Source organism: Oppia nitens, unplaced genomic scaffold (genome assembly GCF_028296485.1).
Source record: "Oppia nitens isolate AA-2021 unplaced genomic scaffold, nextdenovo-longstitch-racon4-pilon3 scaffold7_pilon_pilon_pilon, whole genome shotgun sequence".
Classification (NCBI taxonomy): domain Eukaryota; kingdom Metazoa; phylum Arthropoda; class Arachnida; order Sarcoptiformes; family Oppiidae; genus Oppia; species Oppia nitens.
The window spans coordinates 4,322,137-4,349,924 of NW_026533251.1; the positions used below are offsets into that span (position 1 = coordinate 4,322,137).

At 25.1% G+C, this 27,788-nt stretch overlaps 6 protein-coding genes across 6 annotated transcripts; all 6 read right to left on the bottom strand.

Annotated features, from left to right (window-relative positions):
* Window positions 1–3,866: 3,866 nt before the first annotated feature.
* On the bottom strand, window positions 3,867–4,726 carry LOC128963748 (glutathione S-transferase 1-like). The gene is made up of 3 exons (XM_054310262.1): window positions 4,586–4,726; window positions 4,294–4,491; window positions 3,867–4,202 (listed from the first exon to the last, which is right to left on the bottom strand). Exons 1-3 carry the CDS (start codon window positions 4,724–4,726, stop codon window positions 3,867–3,869), a joined length of 675 nt encoding a protein of 224 aa, XP_054166237.1.
* A 1,119-nt stretch (window positions 4,727–5,845) lies between these two features.
* On the bottom strand, window positions 5,846–6,706 carry LOC128963749 (C-factor-like). Its single transcript, XM_054310263.1, has 2 exons — window positions 6,317–6,706; window positions 5,846–6,190 (listed from the first exon to the last, which is right to left on the bottom strand). Exons 1-2 carry the CDS (start codon window positions 6,704–6,706, stop codon window positions 5,846–5,848), a joined length of 735 nt encoding a protein of 244 aa, XP_054166238.1.
* A 730-nt stretch (window positions 6,707–7,436) lies between these two features.
* Window positions 7,437–8,358, bottom strand: LOC128963750 (C-factor-like). Its single transcript, XM_054310264.1, has 2 exons — window positions 7,871–8,358; window positions 7,437–7,784 (listed from the first exon to the last, which is right to left on the bottom strand). The coding sequence occupies exons 1-2, from the start codon at window positions 8,276–8,278 to the stop codon at window positions 7,437–7,439; spliced, it is 756 nt and encodes a 251-aa protein (XP_054166239.1). The 5' UTR covers window positions 8,279–8,358.
* Window positions 8,359–8,823: 465 nt separating this feature from the next.
* LOC128963176 (C-factor-like) lies at window positions 8,824–9,970 on the bottom strand. Its single transcript, XM_054309671.1, has 2 exons — window positions 9,487–9,970; window positions 8,824–9,217 (listed from the first exon to the last, which is right to left on the bottom strand). Exons 1-2 carry the CDS (start codon window positions 9,886–9,888, stop codon window positions 8,870–8,872), a joined length of 750 nt encoding a protein of 249 aa, XP_054165646.1. The 5' UTR covers window positions 9,889–9,970; the 3' UTR covers window positions 8,824–8,869.
* An 891-nt stretch (window positions 9,971–10,861) lies between these two features.
* On the bottom strand, window positions 10,862–11,719 carry LOC128963751 (C-factor-like). The gene is made up of 2 exons (XM_054310265.1): window positions 11,318–11,719; window positions 10,862–11,209 (listed from the first exon to the last, which is right to left on the bottom strand). The coding sequence occupies exons 1-2, from the start codon at window positions 11,717–11,719 to the stop codon at window positions 10,862–10,864; spliced, it is 750 nt and encodes a 249-aa protein (XP_054166240.1).
* Window positions 11,720–26,511: 14,792 nt separating this feature from the next.
* On the bottom strand, window positions 26,512–27,520 carry LOC128963189 (C-factor-like). The gene is made up of 2 exons (XM_054309685.1): window positions 27,029–27,520; window positions 26,512–26,942 (listed from the first exon to the last, which is right to left on the bottom strand). Exons 1-2 carry the CDS (start codon window positions 27,428–27,430, stop codon window positions 26,595–26,597), a joined length of 750 nt encoding a protein of 249 aa, XP_054165660.1. The 5' UTR covers window positions 27,431–27,520; the 3' UTR covers window positions 26,512–26,594.
* Window positions 27,521–27,788: the final 268 nt, after the last annotated feature.

A 27,788-nucleotide genomic window follows, 5' to 3' on the forward strand; every position in this document is an offset into this window, starting at 1 on the left:
CATTTATGTGGTATTTCGCCGACATTTATGTCAGTGTTTGATATGATGTCTGGTTTGCGGACACCTCTTAGTGTTGGTCTTACAGACAGTCAGTCTATCATTAAATTACTTAAAACATCAAAATTATTGTATAATTATTTTTATTATCTTCCATATATCCAAATGATTTGTGCATTTATGTGTCCTCTATCTATTTTATTATTTTATCCAGTTAATTTATTAAATTTAACACTTTGCTTAATAAATAGTATATTATTTAGTATATTAGGCCATAATTTTGTTTCAATAATAATTTGGCAATTATTTTATTTATATTTATTGTGTTATTACTGTAAATTGAGAGTAAACTCATTAATTGCTAAATTTATTGTTTGTAAACGACAATTGAATTATCAAAATTTATTGAATAAATTGAAAGCATTGAATATATTTATTAATCATATCAATGAATATAATATTACTTATTGGTCTAAATATTTATTGAATATTTGGTGTATTTTTGGTTCAGTATTAACATATTTAATATACATTATTATTTTTAGTGATATGTTATTAATGATGAAAATTGTTATAATTTATACAGCATTTTTGATGTCTATATTTTTTTTATTAATTATATTCACAGTATCATCAGTAAACTACCATGCTAATAATTTATATAAAATATTGTTAAAATTCTAAAGTGTTATATTATATTTATTATTATATTTACTTTAACAAATTAATGTTAATTAACTATTTTGTTTATACATTTTTAATTATAATTAAGAATAACTCATTTATTATTAAATGTTAATTTTGTAATATTAGATTATTTAAAATACATTAATAACTAAATTTGATTAAATACATTATATGATTAAAAATAATTTATAATTTTAGATAATACTTATTTATTGTAATTATGTATTTATAATGGAATTATTCATAATTAATTTATTAAATTGATGCATAATTCTGTTAGTAATACCAGTATAGCACTGGCCGTTACAATACACAATACAATCAGCAAATCGTAAACAAATCTCTGGTCAATGTATATGTTGTTATAGTTGTTAAACAGTTGATATTTTTCAAGATATTTGGTATATGTCGAGTTGCGACTGTCCTCGAGAAACCTCCGTTGGCCATCCAGTTCCCAAAATATGTTTTGTCTATCATAGGCCGCATTGTTAATACCATATATTTTAATCTAATTAAAAATAATTTTTTAACTAAAAAAACAAATTTAAATACAACATAAAATTTCTATACATTTTTAATAATTTTATAATAGTTTTAGTTGTTTTGGTACTAATTAGATATGACATATAAATTGGATGATATTTTTTATCACTTAATTCCAGATTAAATAATTGATAATTTAATTTCGCTTCCATAGCATTAATACCGTCTCTAATATAAATCATTTTTGTGTCGGAAATCTGTTTTACATATTCCTATAATAAAATATTTTTTTTTATATAATAAACTTTAATTATTTTTATTTTTTAACTTACAATATCATCTTTCATTTGTCCATATTTGATTCTACCTTGTTCATACATTAGTTGCATATGTGAATTGACCATGGATGATTTATATTTTGTTTGCATATTAATTATATCGTAATAAATCCACGAATCAATTGGTAACAGTGCTGTCATTTTGCTGTCAACCAATTGGTCGGTTGTATCGATTTTGACAATATCTGTGTTCATAGTATTGTTGATAATATCTACGGTAAAACAATTAGATAGTATCAGTGCCATTGATGACCAAATTACTAACAATAGATTATGTTGTAGTACTAGTCCATCATAGGATTGTTTGATTAGATGACATGAAGTTTTTATTAGAAAATCAATCATGCTAATTTTGTATCCATTTAATCGATATCTAATAAACAATGTAATGGATACTAGAATTATGGACAGTCCTATTAGAAGCCATAGTCTAATAGTAAATGCCATCATTATTGAGCTGAGATCTGTTTGTTTTTTAAATTGACCCGTCACCATTACCAAACTAAAATCATCTTTGTACCATTGACCCTGAGCAAATGCGTACATATCTTCGCTAATAGCCCATGGACTTAAAATTATATCGATTAACTATTATTTTAAATTACAAAACTTTTTAACTTATTATATATATATAAAGTATATCCAAAATATTGTCAGATATTTTTAGTTTTATTAAACATTTTATTTTAACTTTTCTAATTGATTTTATTCTCTTAAATATTACTTTAAATATAACCTATTTTTATGTTGATTTCAATATATTAAATATAAAACATTTCATGTATTTATCTTAGTATATCATTTACATTTGAATTTATGAATATAACTATGAATTTTGTTTTACTATATAATAATATTAGACTTAATATAATTTTTATTGTATGTCTAAAAGGGCTACAATCCAAACATTAAAGTATTTCAAAGTAGCCGATTGTGCGGCCACTTACCCATACATGTGTATAAAAATAGGACACCGATTGACCATTAAGGCAATCACTCTCTCCACACACACATTACTATACTTTGTTAAACTTAATTTCATTGACTATTGTAATACTTTTAATAATAAATACCATTTCAATAAAAGTTTTTATAATTATTTCAAAATTACGACTGCAATTATTTTCATATTTTTTGTTTAATAATTTATAATATTTTCAAGCAACTTTATATATATAATAATTAATAGTACAAATGTTTTTTGTAATAATTTATATATAAATATATAGATACCGGATTATTTGTCATTAATTTATTAAAGTCAATCCAACAGCATCTGTACTCAACGGTTGTATCAAATTTTTCAAATAACACTTTCATCACAAAACTGTCGTAAAAACAATCGGTTTGCTATATAAACAATTTTTTTATTACTAAATTTTATTACTAAATATTACTAAAAATATTACTAAATTATATTTAACGTTTAACTTTTGTATTAATATTATATATAATCTAGATTTGTGATAATAATAACTAATAATTTACATACAAACAAAATTTTGTAGATATAAAGTGGTAAACTGTTGTTATTATAATTAAATTTATGTTTACCATCATTAATATCTAAACATTTACCTAGATACTCTTTTAAATTCCAGGTCATTATTATTTTTACTAAATTTTTCTTTAGCACATAATTTTTAAGTTTTGAACTTATTTATGAAATATTTATATAAATGAACTAGTTTATTATATTATTATAATTATACTTAATAATATTAATTATTAATGCAAAAAAATAATTGATTTTTATTAATAAGTTATAATATATTTTTTAGCTAAGTAAATAGTAATATATATTTTTACTAGTTTAAATAAATATAATTAATTTATAATACACTGTATATATATATATAATATATATTTTATATTAAAAACAAATTTGTCCTATAAAATTAAATTAAGAAAATAAATTTCTACTATTAATAAAATATTAAAATCAATAAATTATACCCCCTCGTTTTATTTATTATACTAATTATGTTTATAGTATATTTATATATAAAGTTTTTTTGTAAATATAAAAAATTAATCACTTTAGATTTTAGTTTTTTAATATTTGTACAATATTATTTATATTATAATAAATTAATTAATTTTATTAAATTTTGTTTAAATTTAGTTTATCATATTGTATTGCAATAGTTTTTATGTAAACATAATAAACTAAAATAATTTTATTGTATTATAAAATAAATTAAATGCAATAATTTTTTTTTTGAATTATTAATATAGACTTAATTTTAATAATAATTAGTTTATTTTATGTTTAATATCCTTAATTTTTTTTATTAATTTATTAAAATAATTTAAAAAATAATTTATAAAATTTTATTAACAATTAATTGTTATTAATTGTTATTTATTCATCATTTCCTTCATCTTTGACATATAAGCTTTCATATTGTTAATGAACTGTTGTCTGACTTCCGGCGCCACGATATTGATCTCCTGATAATAGGGTAGCGATTGTGCCAATCCATCGCTCCATTGTTTGAAATGTGGATACTCTGTGAGATCCTGATCCAAGAGTGTCGTACCGGCACTGGTGGCCAACAACGACAAATCGGCGATTGTTAGACGATCGCCGACCAGGTATTGCCGATTGCCGATCAATTGATCGATGAGTTTAATGTTAGCCCACAATTGTTTTTCATCTTCAGGTTTTACAGGCATACCATAATAGCCGGTAACCTAATTATACATTTATAAAAACAATATTTTAAATGTTAAATTAATTTAATACTAATTAATTGTTTTTGTTTAAACAACATTTATTACTTACCAAAGTTTGTCTTATTTTAATATACAATGATATATCCATATTGAGCCACATATCTACCTGTGCTCTTAGTTTAGCATCTTTGGGATACAGTGTACTATCCGGTGCATACTTGTTGCACAGGAATTGCATTATAGCCCGACTTTCCCACATAACAAAACCGTTGTCATCGATAGCGGGAACGGCATGTGTGGGATTCAACTAAAAAAATATTGGTTAAATATTAATTATATTTTTAAAAAATCTTATTTTTATAGCATATAATTAGTTAAATTAATTAAATAATTATAAATACCTTAACAAAATCTGGTGATAATAGTTCACCTTTTGATGGATCTATTAGTTTTTCATTGAGTTTTACATTGATTTCCAGAGCTGTCATCAGCACTGCCCTACAAGGAGGACTAACTTTAAACATGTATATATCAATTGGCATATTGTTTCTTATTAACTTATTCACAAATGTAATAAATTTAAAAAACAAAACTTTCTTTACTTTGCTATTTCTAAAAAAATAATTGTATAAAAAACTGAATAATAGTTTTTTTTATTAATTAATACAATTGTTAATAACTAATAACAAAAATTTGTCTTTTCAAAAAAAAAACTTTTCTGCTTTATATACTAAATGTTACCATAAAATTGTAGTATAAGTTACAGGTAAACCTTTGTAAGTTTGTAATTTCTGAAAAATTTATTTTTTTGCGCACCCACTATTTAATATAAGGTATTAACAAAATAGATTAAAAAATATTACCACAAATACTAATGTATAATATTATTAATGAAAATATTTGCACTATAACATAAACTATTATCTAGTACATTTACTGGCACTGATAGATATCACAATTGATAAAGTAAATATTTTTTATTTTATTTTTAAACTATTGTATTGTTATATATTATACCTGTTTTATTTCATAGTTTATTTCAATACAAAAGTGCATAAACTGTTTTATCAATAATTATTTCGATATTATGTTTAATAACATTGCATTATTTACTACTTGAAAAGTTTATTACAGTATTAATAGTTTATTATTAAAACCAGTATTAAAACAGTAGATTTTAATGCAAAAGTGCAAAAACTGTTTATAAATTTATTGTTTTGTCATACATTAATATATAAAGAAATACAGTATTATATTTTTAACTTAAATGTCAATACTATGGCAATAATTATTACATAGTTTTTACTATTTGTAGAATAAGTTTAGTAAAAATAATAATATCTAATAAATAACCTTGATAATTTGTTTAGATGTGTATGTTACCTTGACACTAAAAATGGCATATGTGTTTATTTATTTATTAATAACATTTAAGTGATTTTATGAAAAATTTAACGTTTTCATAAAAATTATCTATCATAATTTCATTTTTTTAAAATTATAAATAAATATAAAATAATAATAAATAAATTATATGAATTAAGATTATGTAAAAGTGGGTGTATGTGTTTGTTTGTTAATTTAAAAAAAAACAATAATTTGAATTAAAAATTTTATTTATTTTCAACATTTATTTTGTTTTAATTAAGACAAAATTATCATTAATATGGCAAAACATTGCCTCTAAAATCAATTATTTTGCCCCGGTGCTCACTAACTACATTGCGCATAACTGTTAGCAAATCGGCACATGTAGTATCCACTTCCTGGGGCGCCTCCTGTCCACCCATGTCAGTTTTAAGCCATCCCGGATGCAGTCCGACGACCAGTATGTTATCGGCTTTAAGATCATGGGATAGTTGTTTGGTTATCATATTGAGGGCCGCTTTGCTGGCCCGGTAGGGATAGGCAGATATGTTAAAGTCGCTGATCTCGTCAAACATACCAATTGATCCTAACATTGACGTAACATTGATTACCAATGTTTTGCGCTTTGATGAAGCTATCTGTAAGTATTGGTTATTATTAAAATTTAATAAACAACTATATACTATATAAACATAATTATTTTAATTATTAAAAATATTAGTTGTATTATAATAGTTAAAGGGTGTAACAACAAATTGACATACTCTGAGCACCGGTAGTAGGGAACGTGTTAGAAATAATGGTACGACAGCATTGACCTCAATATTTTCAACCATTTGCTCGGGTGAGACATCACTGAGCGATTGGTCAAACTTTATGCCGGCATTATTGATGAGTACGTCTAACCCGTGGTCGCCAACTATGTCGGCCACCTGTTTGGCAAACGTATCGAAACTCTTATAGTCTTTACCCTCCAGTTTGAGAACATGTAGATTAGGATATTGTTCTACGAGCTGATCCAAATCCGGATTAGTTGATTGTCTTGTAGTTGCAATCAAATGTATCGGCGGTTCGGTAGCCGATAGTAATTGTCTGGTCAGTCCCAGACCTATGCCACGGTTGGCGCCAGTGATGAGTACCGATTTGAAGCTCATTGTGTTTTAATAGCATATATTATTTAGTTTATCTATTGTCTAAATGAATGTATAATATAAAAAGTTAAAGTATTTATTTAATACACTTGAATAAAATAAGCAATTAATACAGTAGTCAATAATAATAATAACTATTATTTATATCACATATTAAATACAATATACTATTATTTATTACAATATTTATTTGAAATTAAATGATAAGAATTTCTTGTAAAAAATAGTTATTAATAAATTATATATTATTATACATAAAATATATATATTCTTTATATAAAATATATGTATATAAAAAGTAAAAATAATAAATATTATGCAAAATTAGCTCATTTTTGTAGTTTAATATAAAGTACTAGACGATGGCGCTCAAACAATATAATAAAGGACCTTGAACAAAAAAATATATATTTGTTTTAAATGACTTTGCTGAGTATATTTTCAAAAACTATTCATAATATATTTAAATAATAAAACAATAGAGTTTACTATTTATTATTATACCGGTATAATAAAAATTATTTGGACTAAAATTGATAAAAGTAAAAATCATTTAACAATATTTTAATACATTAATGATATAAATATTAAATTTGATATTATTATTTACATAATACAGTATATTAGTTAACATAAAGATATAAAATTATTTTTAAAATATCTATAACATGTAAATTATAATATTTTTATTTTTCTGCTAAGATATTTAATATTTATTTTTTTTTATTAACAATTACCATGGTAAAATACCGCCCGTATAGTTAACTAATCTACCATTACTACTATCATCAATGAGTTTGATTTGTTTGATTATCCCATTGCAACCATCGGCCACTTCAGTTAGTGCCCTGTGTCCCCCCATATCGGTTTTCAAGTGTCCCGGATGCAAACTAATCACATATATGTTGTCCCGTTTGAGGTCAATAGACAAACATTGGCTAATCATATTGAGCGCAACTTTGCTGCACCGATACGGGTATCTACTGAACCACTGGCCATCGGGTTTGGGTTTAGTCAACTCTATTGAACCCAAATATGCCGATATGTTTATCACTGCTGTCTTGCGTTCAGCAGATGCTACCTATCAATGGATATTAATATATTATGAAGTTTTTATTATATAATAGTATACAGTATATAATATTTATAATACTAGTTATGACATACCTTTAGTTGTGGTAACAGTGCTTTTGTTAACATTAATGGTGAGACAGTATTGATTTCAAAGTTTTCAATCATATCGTTGGCGGTGACGGTATCCAGCGGCGACGTGATGTATACACCGGCATTGTTAATCAATGTATCCAAACCACGGGCACCGACTATTTGCTGTACCTGTGCGGCAATACCAGTAGGTGTGTAGGCCGTAAAACTGTCGTATAATTTGCTATCCATATGCAGCACATGTAGGTTCTGATGTTGTGCGGCCAAAGCGTCCAACTCGGCTCTGTTGGCCGTTGGTCTAGTGGTAGCAATCAGGTGTTTGGGTGGATTCGGTTCGGCCAACAATTGTCTGACCAGTTCGAGACCGATACCCCGGTTGGCACCGGTAATCATAACTGTTTGTAAACTCATTGGAAATTTATTATTTGAAAAATATAAATGCAAATTTTGCTAAAATAAGTTATTTAACAATTTATTTAACCGTATTGTATATTAAAAAAAAATTGAAATAAAAATATCAATTTTACTGCCAATAGTTATTTGTCAATAATTTTATAGTAAAACTGTTTATTTTGTGTACATTTGTACAACTGTACTAATTATGTACTCAACATTGTAATGATAATATTGCAACTGTATATAAAATGTGTATATAAATGTGTGAACTGCAGTCATATAGCATTTAATTTTTATGATAAAATAAATTTTCTAAATTTTATTTTTTATATAATATTTTAATAAAATATTAGTTTTTACTTTTTTATTGCTAATTATTGTATTATAAAATAAAGTAGTAGCAAAAAATGCAATAGTAATAATAATAATAATAATAATAATAATAGCATTGATAAATATAAATTTTTAGAATTTAATAATAAAAACTTCATCATAAAAAATCATTATATTAAAAAACACAATTAGAAATATAAATAAATAAAAATTAAATGTAAATAATTATAATTTTTGTTGTTGTCTTGAATTATAATCATTTTTACTAGACAATCACCAAGGAACTAATCCTCCCTCATGACTAACCAATTTACCATTACTATTATCATCAATTAATTTGATTTGTTTGATCACCCCTTTGACACCATCATTCACATCAATTGGTGCAGTGGGTCCACCCAATTGGGTTTTAAGATGACCCGGATGCATACTAATAACATATATATTGTCCTGTTTGAGGTCATTAGACAAACATTGGCTAATCATATTTAGCGCGGCTTTACTGCACCGATAGGGATATCTACTAAACCACTGGCCTTCGGGTTTGGGTTTAGCCAACTCTATTGAGCCGACTCTCGACGATATATTTACCACTGCTGTCTTGCGCTGAACCGATGCAACCTATCAATTAAAATAATGTATAAACATATGGATTAATATAATTTTTTTATAAACTTGAAATAATAATGTTTAATAACAAATAAATATATTTAGTGTTAATATTAAATAAATTATTATTTTTATATTATTAATAAAATAATAATTTATATTATCTGTGACTATAGAGTAGTTTAAAAGTTCAATTTATCTTTATAATATTATTTTTAATAAATAAATATTATAAAAATTTATATAATTTAATAATTACTGTAAAATCAGTAAAATCATACCTTAAGTAATGGTAACAATGCTTTTGTTAGCATCAATGGTGAGACAGTATTGATCTCAAAGTTTTCAATCATATCATTGGCGGTAACGTTGTCTAACTCTTTAGATATGGCAATACCGGCGTTAATAATAAGTGTATCCAAACCACGGGTGCCAACTATTTGCTGTATTTGGTCGGCAATACCGCCCGTTGCAGCAAAACTATCGTAGGCTTTGCTTTCCATATGCAGCACATGAAGGTTCGGGTGCTGTGCGACCAACGTATCCAATTCGACTCTGTTAGTTGTCGGTCTAGTGGTGGTAATCAAGTGTTTGGGTGGATTCGGTTCGGCCAACAATTGTCTGACCAGTTCGAGACCGATTCCCCGGTTGCCACCGGTAACTAAAACTGTTTGCAAACTCATTGTAAAGTTTATTTATAACAAAATCTTAAATTTAACAATTAAATTAATAAAGCTATTATAAAAATTTAGTACTTTTTATAGTATTCACAGAATATAAACTAAGCAATTGTTCTGCAATTTACTGCAATTTTATAGATAATATATTAATATTATTATTACTATTAGATATATTGTATTGTATAGTATATTATGTATAAATACTAACAGCATTTAATGCACTTCAATGAAATAAGCGATTATTATATTAATAGTAATATACTGTAATATTAATTTAGCAAACATTTTAATTCACTTATATTGTATATTAAATAAAGATAGTTTTTGATATATTATGTTTGATAATACAATAATAAACTTTAGTTTTCAATATATTGAATCAATCAATATATTCAATATTTATACTAAAATATAAACAATAAATACTCAAACAAATTGAAGTCATAATATAATATTGATTTCTAAACGACCTTGTACCAAAATAATATTGACTTTTTTATATAATACTGTATAGTGATATTGTTATAATTTATAACTTATAAGTAACTATTTACAAACACACTAAAATAAATAATTTACTATTTAACAGTATTTTGAATTTTAAAAATAAATTATAATTTTGATCTATATTTTCATACTTAACTGTAATTATTTTTATAGTCAATTTGTTGTTAGTATAACTAACTAACCTGTAAGTATAATATTACATGTATTTCTCATGTGTTAAATTAAATTAAAAATTTTAATTTATATGTTAACAATTTACATTGTTAAATTAATTTTTTATATAATCCTAAAATATTTAATTAATTATTACTGTAATCAGTATATGAAACTTTACTAATGGTAATAATAAATATAATTTTTTATTTAATAGTTTAACAATTTTATTAAGCAACATTTATAGATAAAAAATGAATACCATAATTATTTATTTATTGTTTTTAATTATTAATATTTTAACTATACAATAAAATTACCATGACAATATTCCTCCCGCATAGCTAACTAATTTACCATTACTATTATTATCAATCAATTTGATTTGTTTGATAATCCCTTTGACACCAGCATCAACTTCAACTGGTGCAGTGGGTCCACCCAATTGGGTTTTAAGATGACCCGGATGCATACTAATTACGTATATGTTGTCCCGTTTGAGATCAGTAGACAAACATTGACTAATCATATTGAGCGCCGTTTTACTGCACCGATAGGGATATCTACTGAACCACTGGCCATCGGGTTTAGGTTTAGCCAACTCTATTGAACCCAATAATGACGATATGTTTACCACTGCTGTCTTCCGCTGAGCCGATGCTACCTATCAATTAAAATACAATATAATAATATTTATTAAATATTATTTGCTTTATAACTGAAATTTATGCAAACTTTATATTATTTATATATTTTATAATTTAAACCATACCTTAAGTAATGGTAACAATGCTTTTGTTAGCATCAATGGTGAGACAGTATTGATCTCAAAGTTTTCAATCATATCATTGGCGGTAACGTTGTCTAACTCTTTAGATATGGCAATACCGGCGTTAATAATAAGTGTATCCAAACCACGGGTGCCAACTATTTTCTGTATTTGATCGGCAACACCGCCCGTTGCAGTAAAGCTATCGTAGGCTTTACTTTCAATATGCAGTACATGAAGGTTCGGGTGCTGTGCGACTAACGCGTCCAACTCGACTCTGTTGGCCGTCTGTCTAGTTGTGGTAATCAGATGTTGGGGTGGATTCGGTTCGGACAACAATTGTCTGACCAGTTCGAGACCTATTCCCCGGTTTGCACCGGTAACTAAAACTGTTTGCAAACTCATTGTAAAATTTATTATAACAGCAATTTATTAAATGTATGTTATTATACTATAGTTAAACATTAAATACAATTGTATAAAGTTAATAGTCTTTTTATAGTCAACTTTTTTTTGTAATCAATACCTGAAAATAGTGTAGTGATGTACTAAGTATGCACTAACAAGTAAGCATTGGTACTGCAATTTACTGCTATTTTATCAATAGTTATTATTATCATTAATTTTAATATATTAAATAATACATTAATTATTAGATATAGATTGATGTATTAATGTATATGTAATTTATAAGAGAATATTTAATGTATTTCAATGAAATCAGTGACTATTATAACCAGGGTTGCTAAAGGTATCGATCTTAGGGGGGTATAGGGGATGAGCATTTTTATTGCACTTTTAAACGATATTTTTTTCAAATTTGACTAAATTCCCAATAAATTCCCAATAAATTCCCAATAAATTCCCAATAATTTCCCAATAAATTCACACTAAATTCACACTAAATTTCCAGTAAATTCCCATTAAATACCTACTAGATTGAGTTTTTATAGTTTTGTTATATATATTATGTTATTATGTAGTGTAAATAATGTTGAATAGATGTAATCAAGTATTTTATCTATTTATTTTGTATACTAAAGCTATTAATTTATATTAAATCTCACTTAGTATTTATTTTTTTGTTTAATACAAAATTTTACATAGATGAAAAAATTATCGGCGTTTTCGGCGTCAAAAATTGGTAGGGGGCACCATAATTTTTTAACTTCAGGCTAAGATAAAAGTAGGAACTACCCCGTTATAGCACAATGCACTACCAAGGCTACAGCTCCTCCCCTTTTGCTAGGCAACCAATGGGAGAGCAGCAATGGCGGACAATAACAATGGCGGACAATAACAATGACGTAATAACAATGACGCAATAACAATGACGCAATAACAATGACGTAATAACAATGACGTAATAACAATGACGTAATAACAATGACATAATAACAATGACGTAATAACAATGACGTAATAATTACGTCATAAACCGGTTTTTTATTTTATACATACCAGTTTTGCTTACCCTGGGGGTATTAGCAAGTTTCATCCCCTTCTAAGTCATAGTACCGGACAGAGAGAAAAGACCACCATTATACAGTGGTTCGGGAAAGATATTCTGGCATTATGCACCAGACTTAGAGAGAAAAGACCACCATTATACGCAATAATAACTTGGAGAGTTATACCTTTACACTTAAATTGTGACACTTATGTTTGTTTCTTGCTGTATATATAATTCTGCAGTCCGGACATTGTTTAATATATTTACACAATTTATTCTTCTTGTGTCTGTCGTAGCAATCTTGTTTATTGAATATCCTGTTGCAATCAAAACAGGATATATTTATTAACTCTCCAGAACATTTATCATAGCACTGGGAACATTTAAATTTGCACTTGTGGTCGCAGAAATTGTGATAGGAGATCATACACTCTTCACAATAATATTGCTTCCCAAAGTAACCTCTTATATTCACAATGGCGTTGTAGTGCTCATTATAATGTTCGATGTAAACTTTTTTACTTTTATCTGGACAATGACAATCTTAAACATGACATCTGTCCAATCGTCTGCATGAATTACTATAATTTGATGAAATGGAAAAAACCCTTGAATATGTTTCCATTCATCATGCCCCAATCTTGTGTTTAAATCCATACTACATTTCATCGCCAACTCATTCGCTCCATTATTCTGAGCCAAGTTCTTGTTTTTTCTTATATTCTCCCAAAGTTTTGCATTTAGATTGTTCTTGTTGTCCGTGTGATACTTGGATACGAATAAAGCTCTTAGGCCACAGCTGTTATCGTTATTTATTATGCGTACAACTGATCTCTTATTATGGCTTTGTTGTTCTATAGTTTTTGGATTTTTTTCAATTTTAGGTTTACCGCCACCATCTTGAGTCTTGCTTGTACTAATTGTTAAGTTGAAAAGTTTATCCAGGAAAAATGTCTTGAATGATTGAGCCACCATTTCCATCTTTTCATAAACCATATTAGTAGTGAAATTTTCCTTTCTTGTGTTAATGTATATAGGCGTTTTCATGTCGCGATGAGATAATATTAAAGTAATGACATCCTTAGCATCAGCATCAGGCATCATTTCTTCAATAATTTTATCCAACTGGGATACTAATTCGTGTCTAATTTCATATAAATTGGGATCTTCATTTAAATCGTGCTCAATAGTAAATGTAGTTGATCTTGCCAATTTCAGCTTATTGTAATACTTGGTTGAAATAGCAGAGTGTCTTATTAAATTCAACATTGGAAAAGGTTGCGGTTCAGACATGTTTGATAGACAATTCATTGTAAAATAATTACTATTATACTCTCGGTTTTTTAAATATACTATTACTGATAACGATCTAAAAATCAGTTTAGGGAAAACCCAGATTTCAAAGTATCTAAAATTGGAAAAACCCAGTTATTTCAAGGTCATTGACCTTAAAAACTGGAAAAACTCAGACAAACAGCAATTAAAAGTTCATTGACCCTAAAAACTGGAAAAACTCAGACAAACAGCAATTAAAAGATCATTGACCCTAAAAACTATAAAAACCCAGACAAACAGCAATTTCAAGGTCATTGAGCCTAAAATCTGGAGAAAAAAAAACAGTTAAACAGGAATTTACATAATATAGTCTATAATAGAAAAACTTGAAAACTAATAAAATTAAAATGGAATTAATAAGCTATAAAGAAAAGAAATATTATATATTCAGCACTATTGAAAAAGTTTTTAAATATAATGTTAAAAGTTTATTTTGTATAACTCAATTAAATTTTATATTAGATGAAGAATTTAATAAATATAGTGAAGAAGATATGTTTTGTTTAATATTAACTAATAAACTATATAACGTACCTTTTTATTATGCGCCAATGGAAATAATAAATTATAATTACGAAAACATACTTAATATGATTAATYAAAAACACCACGACTTTACATTTTCACAACCCAGGACTCATAAATCTTAATATGTACGTTAAATAGTATTATATATATATATATATATACTTTAGATATGTTAATACTTAACTAAAAAACACATTTTATAATACAAATTTGATTGAAAGTTACCCAATGGGTCATCCGAAACTGCCTAAATCGACAATTATTGCCTGTCACTTGTAACTATTAATTTATTATAAATATTAATAACCAAATAAGCCTAACCTATCCTAAACTAACATAAGTTAGCCTAAATTAGGCTAATTAGACTAAACTAGCCTAAATTATTAAAAATATCAATTAAACAGCAAATTTAATTAAAATAAACAAGAATTTAGCATAAATATTAATAAACTATAATAACCAAAATAGCTTAATCTATTCTAAATAGCCTAAACTATTTAAATATTAATAAACTATTATAACTTAATCTAATCTAATCTAATAAAAGGTAATTATACTGTATTTTAAGAAATGACTTGTTTACTTTTAAACATATTGTATTTAAGTTTATTTCTTATATTTATTTTTCTGTTATTATTTTTAAGAGATAAAGAAAAAATAATTTGGAATTGTTATTTTGATAACAATACACAAATAAAACTTTGCGAATAATGTAAAAATATATTGATTTAGTTAATATTTTCAAAACATTTGACAATAAAATGTCAGATTTTAGTATTAAAAGATAAAAATAACACAGTTATTGCGGTATCAACTAAAAACTGGAAAAAAAAACTTAAAACAGACTAATTAACATAAAAAGCAATTAAAAATGGAATTTCCTAGAAATAACATAATAGCTATGGTAAACCTACATTAAATAAATAAAATATAGGAAACACACTAATTAACATAAAAAGCAATTAAAAATGAAATTACCTGGAAAACTACATAAAAGCTTGGGAAAACCCTAGTTTCTGTTATTAAAAATCTAATATGTAGTAAAACGCATTAAATAACTAAAATCTACAGAAAAAGTATAATAAACATAGCAAAACCATTAAAATAAGTATAAAATAGCTAAAATCATAGATAAATGCTATTAAAATATACAGTAATCTAAATGATCTTAAAAACTGGAAAAGCTCTTAAATACAGACTAATTAGCATAAAAAAGCAATTAAAGAGGGAATTTCCCTAAAAATAACATAAAATGCAAGTAAGGCTTAGATAAACCTAGACTAAATAGATAAAGATCTAAAATACAGAAAACAGACTAATTAGCATAAAAAAGCAATTAAAGAGGGAATTTCCCTAAAAACAAGCTATCTAAAAACCATATATTCAAAATCCGGTTAAATCTATACACATGACAAAAGATTCACTATGTCTACATTAGTAAATATACGTTGAAAACATCATAAAATCTACTAAAAAAACGAATTTCCCTGAAATCAACATAAAAAGCAACTTAAAGTTGCGAAAACCCAAGTCTATATAGTTACTGATAAAGATCCAATATGTAGTTAAACACCTTAATTAGCTTAAGAAGTAAAGTAAAGAAAATCCTAAACTATGTAGATAAAGATCTTATATGTAGCAAATCGCATAAAATAAATAAAATCTACTGAAAAAGCTAACAAACATAGTAAAACCATTATAATAAGTTTAAATAGCCAAAATCCTAGATAAAAGCTATTAAAATATACAGTAATCTAAATGATCCTAAAAACTGGAAAAGCTCTTAAATACAGATTAATTAGCATAAAAAACAATTAAAGAGGGAATTTCCCTAAAAATAACATAAAATGCAAGTAAAGCTTAGATAAACCTTCACTAAATAGATAAAGATCTAAAATACAGAAAACAGACTAATTAGCATAAAAAAAGCAATTAAAGAGGGAGTTTCCCTGAAAATAACATAATAGCTATGGTAAGTCTACATTTTTAAAAGATTTAAGTCTGTTTTCAAATAAACTGTAATTAACATCTAGAGAATTCATTTTCAACTGCCAGAAATATTCAACTTTCATTGATTTTATACTATTTTATTAGGGAATAAAATTTAATTATTTAAATGCTAAACTATATTAAGCTATCTAAATCCATACAGTCAAAAACCGGTTAAAACTATAAACATATCAAAAGATTCACAAAGTTTACAATAGTAAATATACGTTGAAAAAAGCATAAAATCTACTAAAAAAAAAATTTCTCTGAATTTAACATAAAAGCAACTAAAATTGGGAAAAACCAAGTCTATATAGTTACTGATAAAAATCTAATATGTAGTAAAACAGCTTAATTAGCTTAAGAAGTAAAGTTAAGAAAAGCTTAGACTATGTAGATAAAGAACTAATATGTAGCAAATTGCATAAAATAATTAAAATCTACATAATAATACTAATAAACATAGTAAATTTATCAAAATAAGTTTAAATAGCTAAAATCCTAGATAAATGCTATTAAAATATACAGCAATATCAATGATCATATAAACTGGAAAAAACCTTAAAACATACTAATTAGCATGAAAAAGCAATTAAATAAGGAATTTACTTGAAAAATAAAATTAAAGCAATGGTAAGCCTACACTAAATAGATAAATATAATCTTAAAAACAGACTAATTAGCATAAAATATTTAAAATAAGTATTAAAAATACTAAAATAGGGGAATTCCTATGAAAACAACATAAAATATTTATATATCTACACTAAATAGATAAAGATATAAACAATATAAAAACAGACTAATTAGCATAAAATAACTAAAATCTACAAAAAAAAAGGCTAAGAAACATAGTAAAACTATTAAAATAAGTAGAAAATAGCTAAAATCCTAGATAAAAGCCATTAAAATCTAAATAATTCTAAAAACTGAAAAAGCCTTTAAATACAGACTAATTAACATAAAAAGCAATTAAAAATGGAATTTCCTAGAAATAAACATAAAAGCTATGATAAACCTAAACTAAATAGATAAAGATCTAAACATCTCAGAAAAGTATTAATTAGCATAAAAAACCAATTAAAAATGGAATTACCTGTAAAACTACATAAAACCTGTCTACAATAGTAAATATATGTTGAAAACAGCATAAAATAAACTAAAAAAAAGGAATTTCCCTGAAATCAACATAAAAAGCAACTAAAGTTTGAAAAAACCAAGTTTATATAGTTACTGATAAAGATCTAATATGTAGTAAAACAGATTAATTAGCTTAAGAAGTAGATTTATGAAAAGCCTAGACTATGTAGATAAAGATCTAATATGTAGAAAATAACATAAAATAATTAAAATCTACAGAATAAAGCTAACAAACATAGTATAACCATTAAAATAAGTTCAAATAGTTAAATTCTAGATAAAAGTCATTAAAATATACAGCAATTTCAATGATCATATAAACTGGAAAAACCCTTAAAACATACAATTAACATGAAAAAGCAATTAAAAAGTGAATTCCCCTGAAAAATAAAATTAAAGCTATGATAAGCCTACACTAAATAGATAAAGATCTAAACACTTAAAAACAGACTAATTAGTATAAAATAACTAAATTAAGTATTAAAAAACACTAAAATATGGAAATTCTCAAGAAAACAACATAAAATATATATATCATTACACTAAATAGATAAAGATCTAATATGTAGTAAAACGCATAAAATAACTAAAATCTACAGAAACTGGCTAATAAACATAGTAAAGCCTTAAATCAGACAAATTTGTATAAAATTAACATAATTTATGCCATTAATATATTATAATTTCATATAATTAAAACGTACTTACCATTAAAATCTAGAAAAAAAACCCCGTAATATAATAAAAATCAAATGTTAATGATTGGCTTTAAGACAAAAGTATTTTATATATTGAAGGCTAATTTATCGATTGTATTATTTGTATACATGTAAGTTATTTACTATCTATATATTAAAGTATTAAATACTATTTATAAATATAAATTATTTTAAACTAAATAAGTATATTTTAAGCAAATTTATGCAAATTTATGCATAAAGTATGCTAATTTATGCAAATAACCTATATCACGCTGTACTTTGATATGATATAACTATAATATGGTACATAATAACAGCTCAAATCAGCTGTTTTATTGTATTTATTATGTCTTTATAGGTATATATAACATTAATTTTAAAGTCTATTTGACAAAATATATACATTTTATTAGATTAAATGTAAATTTAATTATAAAATTAAGTAAAAATTGATATTTTAACTTAATTAGTAATGGTTACTAATAATAGTACAAAATAACAGCTCAAATAAGCTGTTTTATTGTTCTTTTTATAAGTATTTAGTAGGTATATATAACATTAATGTTAAAACATATTTGTCAAAATATATTATTTTATTAGTTAAAATTAAGTAAAAATTTATATTTTAACTTAATTAGTAGTGGTTACTATAAATAGTACATAATAACAGCTCAAATAAGCTGTTTTATTGTACTATTTATAAGTGCTTAGTAGGTTTATATAACATTAATGTTAAAGCCTATTTGTCAAAATATATACATTTTATTAAGTGTAAAATTAAGAATAAAATTAAGAAAAAATTGATATTTTAACTTAATTAATAGTGATTACTATAAATAGTACATAATAACAGCTYAAATAAGCTRTTTTATTGTACTTTTTATAAGTATTTAGTAGGTWTATATAACATTAATGTTAAAGCATATTTGTCAAAATATATACATTTTATTAGATAAAATGTAAATTTAAGTATAAAATTAATATTTTAACTTACTTTAGTATTAGTTACAATAAATAATACATAATAACAACTTAAATAAGTTGTTTTATTGTACTTTTTATAAGTATATAGTAGGTATATTTAACATTAATGTTAAAACATATATGACAAAATATATACATTTTATTAGAATAAATGTAAATTTAAGTATAAAATTAAGTAAAAATTTATATTATAACTTACCTTAGTATTAGTTACTATAAATAATACATAATAACAACTTAAATAAGTTGTTTCATTGTACTTTTTATAAGTATATAGTAGGTATATTTAACATTAATGTTAAAACATATTTGACAAAATATATACATTTTATTAGAATAAATGTAAATTTAAGTATAAAATTAAGTAAAAATTTATATTATAACTTACCTTAGTATTAGTTACAATATAAAGTACAGCGTGATATAGGTTATTTGCATAAATTAGCATACTTTATGCATAAATTTGCATAAATTTGCTTAAAATATACTTATTTAGTTTAAAATAATTTATATTTATAAATAGTATTTAATACTTTAATATATAGATAGTAAATAACTTACATGTATACAAATAATACAATCGATAAATTAGCCTTCAATATATAAAATACTTTTGTCTTAAAGCCAATCATTAACATTTGATTTTTATTATATTACGGGGTTTTTTTTTCTAGATTTTAATGGTAAGTACGTTTTAATTATATGAAATTATAATATATTAATGGCATAAATTATGTTAATTTTATACAAATTTGTCTGATTTAAGGCTTTACTATGTTTATTAGCCAGTTTCTGTAGATTTTAGTTATTTTATGCGTTTTACTACATATTAGATCTTTATCTATTTAGTGTAATGATATATATATTTTATGTTGTTTTCTTGAGAATTTCCATATTTTAGTGTTTTTTAATACTTAATTTAGTTATTTTATACTAATTAGTCTGTTTTTAAGTGTTTAGATCTTTATCTATTTAGTGTAGGCTTATCATAGCTTTAATTTTATTTTTCAGGGGAATTCACTTTTTAATTGCTTTTTCATGTTAATTGTATGTTTTAAGGGTTTTTCCAGTTTATATGATCATTGAAATTGCTGTATATTTTAACTTGACTTTTATCTAGACTATTTAACTATTTGAACTTATTTTAATGGTTATACTATGTTTGTTAGCTTTATTCTGTAGATTTTAATTATTTTATGTTATTTTCTACATATTAGATCTTTATCTACATAGTCTAGGCTTTTCATAAATCTACTTCTTAAGCTAATTAATCTGTTTTACTACATATTAGATCTTTATCAGTAACTATATAAACTTGGTTTTTTCAAACTTTAGTTGCTTTTTATGTTGATTTCAGGGAAATTCCTTTTTTTAGTTTATTTTATGCTGTTTTCAACATATATTTACTATTGTAGACAGGTTTTATGTAGTTTTACAGGTAATTCCATTTTTAATTGGTTTTTTATGCTAATTAATACTTTTCTGAGATGTTTAGATCTTTATCTATTTAGTTTAGGTTTATCATAGCTTTTATGTTTATTTCTAGGAAATTCCATTTTTAATTGCTTTTTATGTTAATTAGTCTGTATTTAAAGGCTTTTTCAGTTTTTAGAATTATTTAGATTTTAATGGCTTTTATCTAGGATTTTAGCTATTTTCTACTTATTTTAATAGTTTTACTATGTTTCTTAGCCTTTTTTTTTGTAGATTTTAGTTATTTTATGCTAATTAGTCTGTTTTTATATTGTTTATATCTTTATCTATTTAGTGTAGATATATAAATATTTTATGTTGTTTTCATAGGAATTCCCCTATTTTAGTATTTTTAATACTTATTTTAAATATTTTATGCTAATTAGTCTGTTTTTAAGATTATATTTATCTATTTAGTGTAGGCTTACCATTGCTTTAATTTTATTTTTCAAGTAAATTCCTTATTTAATTGCTTTTTCATGCTAATTAGTATGTTTTAAGGTTTTTTCCAGTTTATATGATCATTGATATTGCTGTATATTTTAATAGCATTTATCTAGGATTTTAGCTATTTAAACTTATTTTGATAAATTTACTATGTTTATTAGTATTATTATGTAGATTTTAATTATTTTATGCAATTTGCTACATATTAGTTCTTTATCTACATAGTCTAAGCTTTTCTTAACTTTACTTCTTAAGCTAATTAAGCTGTTTTACTACATATTAGATTTTTATCAGTAACTATATAGACTTGGTTTTTCCCAATTTTAGTTGCTTTTATGTTAAATTCAGAGAAATTTTTTTTTAGTAGATTTTATGCTTTTTTCAACGTATATTTACTATTGTAAACTTTGTGAATCTTTTGATATGTTTATAGTTTTAACCGGTTTTTGACTGTATGGATTTAGATAGCTTAATATAGTTTAGCATTTAAATAATTAAATTTTATTCCCTAATAAAATAGTATAAAATCAATGAAAGTTGAATATTTCTGGCAGTTGAAAATGAATTCTCTAGATGTTAATTACAGTTTATTTGAAAACAGACTTAAATCTTTTAAAAATGTAGACTTACCATAGCTATTATGTTATTTTCAGGGAAACTCCCTCTTTAATTGCTTTTTTTATGCTAATTAGTCTGTTTTCTGTATTTTAGATCTTTATCTATTTAGTGAAGGTTTATCTAAGCTTTACTTGCATTTTATGTTATTTTTAGGGAAATTCCCTCTTTAATTGTTTTTTATGCTAATTAATCTGTATTTAAGAGCTTTTCCAGTTTTTAGGATCATTTAGATTACTGTATATTTTAATAGCTTTTATCTAGGATTTTGGCTATTTAAACTTATTATAATGGTTTTACTATGTTTGTTAGCTTTTTCAGTAGATTTTATTTATTTTATGCGATTTGCTACATATAAGATCTTTATCTACATAGTTTAGGATTTTCTTTACTTTACTTCTTAAGCTAATTAAGGTGTTTAACTACATATTGGATCTTTATCAGTAACTATATAGACTTGGGTTTTCGCAACTTTAAGTTGCTTTTTATGTTGATTTCAGGGAAATTCGTTTTTTTAGTAGATTTTATGATGTTTTCAACGTATATTTACTAATGTAGACATAGTGAATCTTTTGTCATGTGTATAGATTTAACCGGATTTTGAATATATGGTTTTTAGATAGCTTGTTTTTAGGGAAATTCCCTCTTTAATTGCTTTTTTATGCTAATTAGTCTGTTTTCTGTATTTTAGATCTTTATCTATTTAGTCTAGGTTTATCTAAGCCTTACTTGCATTTTATGTTATTTTTAGGGAAATTCCCTCTTTAATTGCTTTTTTATGCTAATTAGTCTGTATTTAAGAGCTTTTCCAGTTTTTAAGATCATTTAGATTACTGTATATTTTAATAGCATTTATCTATGATTTTAGCTATTTTATACTTATTTTAATGGTTTTGCTATGTTTATTATACTTTTTCTGTAGATTTTAGTTATTTAATGCGTTTTACTACATATTAGATTTTTAATAACAGAAACTAGGGTTTTCCCAAGCTTTTATGTAGTTTTCCAGGTAATTTCATTTTTAATTGCTTTTTATGTTAATTAGTGTGTTTCCTATATTTTATTTATTTAATGTAGGTTTACCATAGCTATTATGTTATTTCTAGGAAATTCCATTTTTAATTGCTTTTTATGTTAATTAGTCTGTTTTAAGTTTTTTTTTCCAGTTTTTAGTTGATACCGCAATAACTGTGTTATTTTTATCTTTTAATACTAAAATCTGACATTTTATTGTCAAATGTTTTGAAAATATTAACTAAATCAATATATTTTTACATTATTCGCAAAGTTTTATTTGTGTATTGTTATCAAAATAACAATTCCAAATTATTTTTTCTTTATCTCTTAAAAATAATAACAGAAAAATAAATATAAGAAATAAACTTAAATACAATATGTTTAAAAGTAAACAAGTCATTTCTTAAAATACAGTATAATTACCTTTTATTAGATTAGATTAGATTAAGTTATAATAGTTTATTAATATTTAAATAGTTTAGGCTATTTAGAATAGATTAAGCTATTTTGGTTATTATAGTTTATTAATATTTATGCTAAATTCTTGTTTATTTTAATTAAATTTGCTGTTTAATTGATATTTTTAATAATTTAGGCTAGTTTAGTCTAATTAGCCTAATTTAGGCTAACTTATGTTAGTTTAGGATAGGTTAGGCTTATTTGGTTATTAATATTTATAATAAATTAATAGTTACAAGTGACAGGCAATAATTGTCGATTTAGGCAGTTTCGGATGACCCATTGGGTAACTTTCAATCAAATTTGTATTATAAAATGTGTTTTTTAGTTAAGTATTAACATATCTAAAGTATATATATATATATATATAATACTATTTAACGTACATATTAAGATTTATGAGTCCTGGGTTGTGAAAATGTAAAGTCGTGTTGTTTTTCATTAATCATATTAAGTATGTTTTCGTAATTATAATTTATTATTTCCATTGGCGCATAATAAAAAGGTACGTTATATAGTTTATTAGTTAATATTAAACAAAACATATCTTCTTCACTATATTTATTAAATTCTTCATCTAATATAAAATTTAATTGAGTTATACAAAATAAACTTTTAACATTATATTTAAAAACTTTTTCAATAGTGCTGAATATATAATATTTCTTTTCTTTATAGCTTATTAATTCCATTTTAATTTTATTAGTGTTCAAGTTTTTCTATTATAGACTATATTATGTAAATTCCTGTTTAACTGTTTTTTTTCTCCAGATTTTAGGCTCAATGACCTTGAAATTGCTGTTTGTCTGGGTTTTTATAGTTTTTAGGGTCAATGATCTTTTAATTGCTATTTGTCTGAGTTTTTCCAGTTTTTAGGGTCAATGAACTTTTAATTGCTGTTTGTCTGAGTTTTTCCAGTTTTTAAGGTCAATGACCTTGAAATAACTGGGTTTTTCCAATTTTAGATACTTTGAAATCTGGGTTTTCCCTAAACTGATTTTTAGATCGTTATCAGTAATAGTATATTTAAAAAACCGAGAGTATAATAGTAATTATTTTACAATGAATTGTCTATCAAACATGTCTGAACCGCAACCTTTTCCAATGTTGAATTTAATAAGACACTCTGCTATTTCAACCAAGTATTACAATAAGCTGAAATTGGCAAGATCAACTACATTTACTATTGAGCACGATTTAAATGAAGATCCCAATTTATATGAAATTAGACACGAATTAGTATCCCAGTTGGATAAAATTATTGAAGAAATGATGCCTGATGCTGATGCTAAGGATGTCATTACTTTAATATTATCTCATCGCGACATGAAAACGCCTATATACATTAACACAAGAAAGGAAAATTTCACTACTAATATGGTTTATGAAAAGATGGAAATGGTGGCTCAATCATTCAAGACATTTTTCCTGGATAAACTTTTCAACTTAACAATTAGTACAAGCAAGACTCAAGATGGTGGCGGTAAACCTAAAATTGAAAAAAATCCAAAAACTATAGAACAACAAAGCCATAATAAGAGATCAGTTGTACGCATAATAAATAACGATAACAGCTGTGGCCTAAGAGCTTTATTCGTATCCAAGTATCACACGGACAACAAGAACAATCTAAATGCAAAACTTTGGGAGAATATAAGAAAAAACAAGAACTTGGCTCAGAATAATGGAGCGAATGAGTTGGCGATGAAATGTAGTATGGATTTAAACACAAGATTGGGGCATGATGAATGGAAACATATTCAAGGGTTTTTTCCATTTCATCAAATTATAGTAATTCATGCAGACGATTGGACAGATGTCATGTTTAAAGGTCCAGATAAAAGTAAAAAAGTTTACATCGAACATTATAATGAGCACTACAACGCCATTGTGAATATAAGAGGTTACTTTGGGAAGCAATAATATTGTGAAGAGTGTATGATCTCCTATCACAATTTCTGCGACCACAAGTGCAAATTTAAATGTTCCCAGTGCTATGATAAATGTTCTGGAGAGTTAATAAATATATCCTGTTTTGATTGCAACAGGATATTCAATAAACAAGATTGCTACGACAGACACAAGAAGAATAAATTGTGTAAATATATTAAACAATGTCCGGAGTGCAGAATTATATATACAGCAAGAAACAAACATAAGTGTCACAATTTAAGTGTAAAGGTATAACTCTCCAAGTTATTATTGCGTATAATGGTGGTCTTTTCTCTCTAAGTCTGGTGCATAATGCCAGAATATCTTTCCCGAACCACTGTATAATGGTGGTCTTTTCTCTCTGTCCGGTACTATGACTTAGAAGGGGATGAAACTTGCTAATACCCCCAGGGTAAGCAAAACTGGTATGTATAAAATAAAAAACCGGTTTATGACGTAATTATTACGTCATTGTTATTACGTCATTGTTATTACGTCATTGTTATTGCGTCATTGTTATTGCGTCATTGTTATTACGTCATTGTTATTGTCCGCCATTGTTATTGTCCGCCATTGCTGCTCTCCCATTGGTTGCCTAGCAAAAGGGGAGGAGCTGTAGCCTTGGTAGTGCATTGTGCTATAACGGGGTAGTTCCTACTGATAAAAAAAACAATCTCAGGGAGTAGGATGTATTACCCCTCCCTAACCCATACCCATATAACAACCCTGATTATAACATAAATTACATAACTGTAACAATTATTTTAATTCACTTTTTTCTATATTAAATACGTATAAATTTTCTTACATTTTAAAACTTTTAATAATAATTGAAATTAATAGTTTACCATATAGTTTGCATATTAGTATAAATTAAATTTACATTAATATTAAATGTATAGTTTTCAATATAAAGTTTATAAAATGTTTGTTCTAAAAAAAGTTAGTCAAACAAATTGAAGTAATAATAAAATATTGATTTCTAAATGACCTTGTACCAAAAAGACATTGTTAAAACAATTTTTAACAAAATAATAAAATTAATAAATATTTATTTATTTTTTGATATTTATTTATAAATATAATATAATACGGTATAGTAATTAATACATTAAAATAAAATTATGTATAAATATTACATTAGGTTAGTATATTTTTATTACACAAAGCACACAATTTTTGGTTATATTAACTAAATTAAAAACAATCACCATGGCAATATACCTCCCGCATAATTAACTAATCTACCATTACTATTATTATCAATTAGTTTAATCTCTTTGATTATCCCATTGACACCATCGGCCACTTCAATTTGTGCATTGGGTCCACCCAGATCAGTTTTCAGATGACCCGGGTTCATACTAATTGCGTATATGTTATCACGTTTGAGATCAATAGACAAACATTGGCTAATCATATTAAGCGCTGCTTTACTGCACCGATACGCGTATACACTATGCCACTGACCATCGGGTTTAGGTTTGGCCAACTCTATTGAACCAATTGATGACGATATGTTTACCACTGCTGTCTTGCGCTGAGCCGAAGCCATCTATTAAATAAATATTATTATATTAAGTAATGAAATTTAAAAAGTTTATAATAATTATTGATTATTGTTATATATTTATGACATACTTTTAGTTGTGGTAAAAGTGCTTTTGTTAGCATTAATGGTGAAACAGTATTGATCTCAAAGTTTTCAATCATATCGTTGGCGGTGATGGTGTCCAACATTTTCGGTATAAGTATACCAGCGTTGTTGATCAGTGTATCCAAACCACTGGAGCCAACTATTTGTCGTATTTGATCGGAAACACCACCCGATGCGGCAAAACTGTCGTAGGCTTTGCCCTCCATATGTATTACATGAAGATTCTGGTGCTTTGCAGCCAATGTGTCTAATTCAGTACTGTTGGCCGTCGGTCTAGTTGTGGCAATCAAATGTTTGGGTGGATTCTGTTCGGCCAACAATTGTCTGACCAGTTCGAGACCGATTCCCCGGTTAGCACCGGTAACTAAAACTGTTTGTAAACTCATTATGTATTTAATATTTAATTTAAATTTAAAAAATTGAATCAAATGTGAATAGTAGTTAAATTTTTATGAACTTATTGTGTATTTTCACTTTTATAGCAAAATTGTTTGGTTTTGTTTGAAACTTTGATCAGTACTAAGTATATACTAATCAAGGTCATATTTATTTAATAGATTATACAATAATTTTAATAAGATTCAGATAGTATTGACTTATATATACACTATATAAAGATTATATTATTGCAGAGTTTATAGTAATAATAATAATAATAACATATTTTTAAATAATAAATTATTCTTTATTTTTTGTTATTGAAAAAAGTAAATTACTTCTTAATTGAATAAATTAAAATTGATA

Excerpts from the sequence above, each read along its gene's own strand:
- LOC128963189 (XM_054309685.1), bottom strand. The coding sequence starts at position 27,430 with ATGAGTTTACAAACAGTTTTAGTTACCGGTGCTAACCGGGGAATCGGT. Across the intron at positions 26,943-27,028 it reads CACTTTTACCACAACTAAAA|ATGGCTTCGGCTCAGCGCAA; the intron begins GTATGTCATAAA and ends TTTATTTAATAG.
- LOC128963748 (XM_054310262.1), bottom strand. The coding sequence starts at position 4,726 with ATGCCAATTGATATATACATGTTTAAAGTTAGTCCTCCTTGTAGGGCA. Across the intron at positions 4,492-4,585 it reads TATCACCAGATTTTGTTAAG|TTGAATCCCACACATGCCGT; the intron begins GTATTTATAATT and ends ATATTTTTTTAG. Across the intron at positions 4,203-4,293 it reads TTAAAATAAGACAAACTTTG|GTTACCGGCTATTATGGTAT; the intron begins GTAAGTAATAAA and ends ATGTATAATTAG.
- LOC128963751 (XM_054310265.1), bottom strand. The coding sequence starts at position 11,719 with ATGAGTTTGCAAACAGTTTTAGTTACCGGTGCAAACCGGGGAATAGGT. Across the intron at positions 11,210-11,317 it reads CATTGTTACCATTACTTAAG|GTAGCATCGGCTCAGCGGAA; the intron begins GTATGGTTTAAA and ends TTTAATTGATAG.
- LOC128963176 (XM_054309671.1), bottom strand. The coding sequence starts at position 9,888 with ATGAGTTTGCAAACAGTTTTAGTTACCGGTGGCAACCGGGGAATCGGT. Across the intron at positions 9,218-9,486 it reads CATTGTTACCATTACTTAAG|GTTGCATCGGTTCAGCGCAA; the intron begins GTATGATTTTAC and ends TTTAATTGATAG.
- LOC128963750 (XM_054310264.1), bottom strand. The coding sequence starts at position 8,278 with ATGAGTTTACAAACAGTTATGATTACCGGTGCCAACCGGGGTATCGGT. Across the intron at positions 7,785-7,870 it reads CACTGTTACCACAACTAAAG|GTAGCATCTGCTGAACGCAA; the intron begins GTATGTCATAAC and ends ATCCATTGATAG.
- LOC128963749 (XM_054310263.1), bottom strand. The coding sequence starts at position 6,706 with ATGAGCTTCAAATCGGTACTCATCACTGGCGCCAACCGTGGCATAGGT. Across the intron at positions 6,191-6,316 it reads CCCTACTACCGGTGCTCAGA|ATAGCTTCATCAAAGCGCAA; the intron begins GTATGTCAATTT and ends CAATACTTACAG.